The sequence below is a fragment of the Arachis ipaensis genome, chromosome B09 (assembly GCF_000816755.2).
Source record: "Arachis ipaensis cultivar K30076 chromosome B09, Araip1.1, whole genome shotgun sequence".
NCBI lineage: Eukaryota > Viridiplantae > Streptophyta > Magnoliopsida > Fabales > Fabaceae > Arachis > Arachis ipaensis.
Genome location: NC_029793.2, coordinates 137,659,581 through 137,663,831, shown reverse-complemented (window position 1 = coordinate 137,663,831; position 4,251 = coordinate 137,659,581). Strand labels below are relative to the sequence as shown.

General features: G+C 32.6%; 1 protein-coding gene across 2 annotated transcripts in view; it reads left to right on the top strand.

Annotated features, from left to right (window-relative positions):
• Positions 1-2,148, top strand: part of LOC107616332 (angio-associated migratory cell protein) — a 4,252-nt gene extending 2,104 nt beyond the window's left edge. Inside the window, exons 7-10 of one of the 2 annotated variants that reach the window (XM_021110734.1) lie at positions 57-209; positions 1,184-1,214; positions 1,499-1,589; positions 1,707-2,148. In XM_021110734.1, the coding sequence (XP_020966393.1) occupies positions 57-209; positions 1,184-1,214; positions 1,499-1,554 (240 nt within the window). In that variant the 3' untranslated portion in view covers positions 1,555-1,589; positions 1,707-2,148. Of the gene's footprint in view, positions 1-56; positions 210-1,155; positions 1,215-1,498; positions 1,590-1,706 lie in introns of both variants that reach the window. The other variant, XM_021110733.1, reaches the window with a different exon arrangement.

Below are 4,251 nucleotides of genomic sequence, written 5' to 3'. Positions count from 1 at the left end.
TGCTTTTTGCTTTTTTGGCTTTTGTTTTTGCTTAGCCTTGTAAACTATGATTTACAGGACATCCGTATCATACTGAGGGACTAACATGCTTGTCAATAAGTTCATCATCAACCCTTGCCCTTACCGGTTCCGGTGCCATTCCCGATTCCAGTTCCAAGGATGGATCTGGATCTGGATCTGCCCATATTGTGAATATCTCTACTGGGAAGGTATATATCATTAGGTTTCATTGTGTTTGATAACCATACACTATTTTCATCATTCAACTTGTCTTCTTCTGTGTCTTTTTCTTGGTTTTTGATTTCTCACTAATTAGATAAATCTTTTGGCCATGTCATAATAAAGTAATGTTTTTAAAACTTTCTTCATGTGGTTTCAATTTTATAAGTTTGAGAGTGCTACTTAACTCCCCTGAGCTAATAGTTGCTCAAAGTAAAATTTGATCATAAATTTGTCTTATCCAATTATTGATTCCAAATACCTTCATCCAAAGAATGATAATCTCTGATGTCACTTGAAATGATTTGAGTGGATAGGAAGCTTTTGAGGGAATACTGTTGGCCCATGGAGTCATATGGTCTCTCAACAGCTAATGGGAGCCAGCTTGTGAACACATGGTCTCTCAAAGAGAATTGAGCAAGAGCAGTTCCTCACAATTATTAGTTAATTTACTTGAAATTATGTTTTTCACAATAGCAAGGTCAGTCTAAGCAATGTTCTATTCGACATCAATTGGTAGCTATCTGCTAGCTAATCCCCTGTATGGCTCAAGATTGGCACATTGTGTTATGCTCAGATATATGAGATCGTAACTATTTGGTGGATTTGTTTATGGAAATTTATTTATTAGAAATGTGGCTTGGTGATTCTCTTCCCTAGCAACTAGCAAGATGTTGAGAGTTAGAAAATCTTTGATCCAACTATATTTGACTTTGGTAATCTATGTCCTTGCATAATATAGCCCTGTAGTAATGGTGTAATTGTGTATGACTCAAACCCAAACACTTTCAATACTTATCCATTGTTCTGTTTGTCTCTGCCACTGCATTTTTTTTTTCTTAATTCTTAATTTTTAATTCTTTGTTTAAGGAGTTTAAGCATTTAAATTCAGTTTTTTGCAAGCTCTCTAAGAAGCATGAGTATTGTGGTTGACAGGTTATTAATACCGTGGTTTCTCATTCAGGGTCCATTGAATGTGTTGGCTTTTCACCAAGGTATGTACTATTAACCTTTCATGGCCCGTGTTTGTGCATTGCTGCATGATTGGAATCAGTTTAGAGAACAATACCTCACTCTAGACAGAAAATTATTGTTAACATATAAAATAAAATCTGTGATCATTAAATAATAACATGAACCAAAGCAAAGTGGCTTGACTTGGTTTCTGAGTAAAGCAGTTTTTTTGACATAATTCCATCTTATAAATATCTGATGTGCTGGTTGATGTTGTCACTCGTCATAGAACCATAAAATAACTTGCTCCATTGAATTGTGATAGTGATTCCTGGGCTGCAATTGGGGGATTGGATAAAAAACTTGTCATCTGGGATGTAGAACATTCCTTATCCCGTTCCACTTGTAACCATGAGGTTTGTATGAATTCTGCTTTGTGCAAATGCAAGCTCGCATATCTAGGAACAAACCGAGCTCTGTTTGCAGATATACTTTGACTGTGTCTGATAGAAGGAACCTCACCATGTGAACAGGATGGAGTGACATGTTTGGCGTGGCTTGATGCTTCGAATTTGGCCACAGGATGCTTGGATGGAAATGTAAGATTATGGGATAGCCGGTCCGGTGAATGCACAACCACATTCCGGGGGCATTCAGCTGCCATTTATGCTCTTTGTGTGTCTGCTGATAACAAGTACCTTGTTTCGGCTTCATACGATGGAACAGCTCGTGTCTTTGAGCTTGGCAGTTAGTAGTAATCATCAAGCAAATCCCCCTCTCGGCCAGCCTGCCCGTTTATTTGTTGGGGCGGGATTTATTTTAAAGGAAATATTTTTACTTATTATTGTTTATGGTAGGAGTTAAAAGTTGTTGCTTAAATTAAATATTTACAGTTGTGTAGCCTATGGTTTGAAAAAGCTACCAGTTCAAAAGATAAAGGAATGCAATCCTAAAATTTAGGAGTTCAATCCTAAAGTAAACATAGCTTTTGAAAGGATTGTAAGATATTAATTTTGTTCTAGAAATTTAGGAGTTCAATTCTTCTACAATTTCGTTTTGAACAAAGAGTAAGTAGCTGAAATTTTCAAAGTAAACTCAAGAAAACTATGGAATGTACTAAGTAATTTCCAATATACTTCCGGCGACAAATTCTAACGGAAAAGGATTCTTGCAATTTTTGGTCAACGTGGACGGTGGAACTAGGAAAGATTATTTTTTAACCACTTTAAGACTTTGTTTTTCGGCATTCTCTCAAGATTAGCTTGGCTGAGTATAAAATCCAATTGGCCCAAATAGAAGTTTGTGGACCCTGACTACTGGGCTTATGATGAGTATACCAATTTAATTTCCACTTTATCCAAATTCCCGAATATTCTGAGTTTCTCGCATAACTTTAATTATACTTTACAGTATATAGGGACGTTGCTAAGCTTTATAAATAGCATGTCGTTTCAACTTTCAAAAATAAATAAAGTTGTCCTTTATGATGAAAAAGACATATTGGTTTTTTATTCTTGAGACTATTAAATTAAGAATTCGTTATCATTAGCCAATTGGTTGTCTGATTATCCAACTCTATAAATTACTAACGATTACTCCAAGCAGCCGCATGCATTCCTTTTTTAACTGTTATTATTAATCTTTATTTATCTTTCAACTTTAACCCACTTTTTTTTATTATTTTCTTTATATAACTATTTCATTGTCAATGAACATACTCATTTAACCAATATAAACTATTGTTAAGTGTTAAACAAACTCGTTACCCTTTTAATGATTTCAAATCTAAACTATCAAAAAAAAAGTATTAGGTCATTATTATTTTTATTTAAGTCTATTAATTAATGTATCATTTTTATATTAAAAATATTGGTACTCTAACATTCTCCCAACTGAAACTTGAAAGTTGAAAGTGACAAGGGAAAGGACAATGAGCCGTAGAAAAAGGCATAGAGCTATAAAAGAAAATTGGAAACAAGAATGATATCCTAACACTATGTTTGGTTTAAGGCAAAATAAGAGAAAAAAATAAAAATAAAAAATTTTATTTTTCTTTGTTTGGATATCAAAAAAATACAATCTTCAAGTGTGGGGAGGTCATTCGACTGATCTCCATTTTTAAAAAATTAAAAAAAAATTTCAATTTTTTTTTTATTTTCTTTTTTTTTATTTTTTTTTTTTTTTTTTTCTATATCTAAACAGATTGTAAATGGCGGGCAACATGCCTTGAACTTAGCAACGTGACATTAATTTAAATTTAATATTGGCAAGTTGGACATGGTGTGCCCAACCCCAAAACAACAAATTTTACAATTTGCAAGAGCTTTGAACAAATGAAATTTCCCACTTAGACGAGATAGGCTTCTTGACATTTAACTAAACCACATTTGAGTGTGTTTGGGAGATTGTCAAATGTCAAATGATTCTATGTCGTAGGCACTAAATTTTAAGTTGATTGGTGCTTCAGGATTTGAGCTCCAGAAAGTGCTCCACTCTTGAAGAGAAAACAAATCAAGGGTAATCTAAGAGATATTTTGTATAGACACAAATCATATTTAGATATATTAACTTTTTGTCGGCACATAAAATTTCATCATATCTCCTTTTTCTTTTTATTCTTTTCCCTGTGGATACACTATATGGTATAGTCATTGTTGCTGAATTTCCAACCGTAAAAATTGAAGACCATTTTCCAATACGATAAAAAAAAAAAAAAAATTGGGTATTTTCTTCTAGTTGAAAATGCACAGAACAATACTACTATATGACTGCACCGCGGTAGACTTATCAAACGCTTATTTAAAATGAAAGATTTGAGTGTTATACGAAACAGTGAACTCAAATTTTGTGTTTGATTACGTTCCATTATTTTCAGAAAATAGGAATAATCTTAATAAAGAAATTATTATTTGTTTCTTTTATGTTTGGATAGACATGAAATCATTCAAAATAAACAAAATAAATTAGTTTGTACTCAAGAAAATATATTTTTCAATATAAAAATGTTTGAGGATAAAATAAATTGCCTTTTATATTTTGTTCAAGATAAATTTATTTTATATCTTAACATGATTTTTT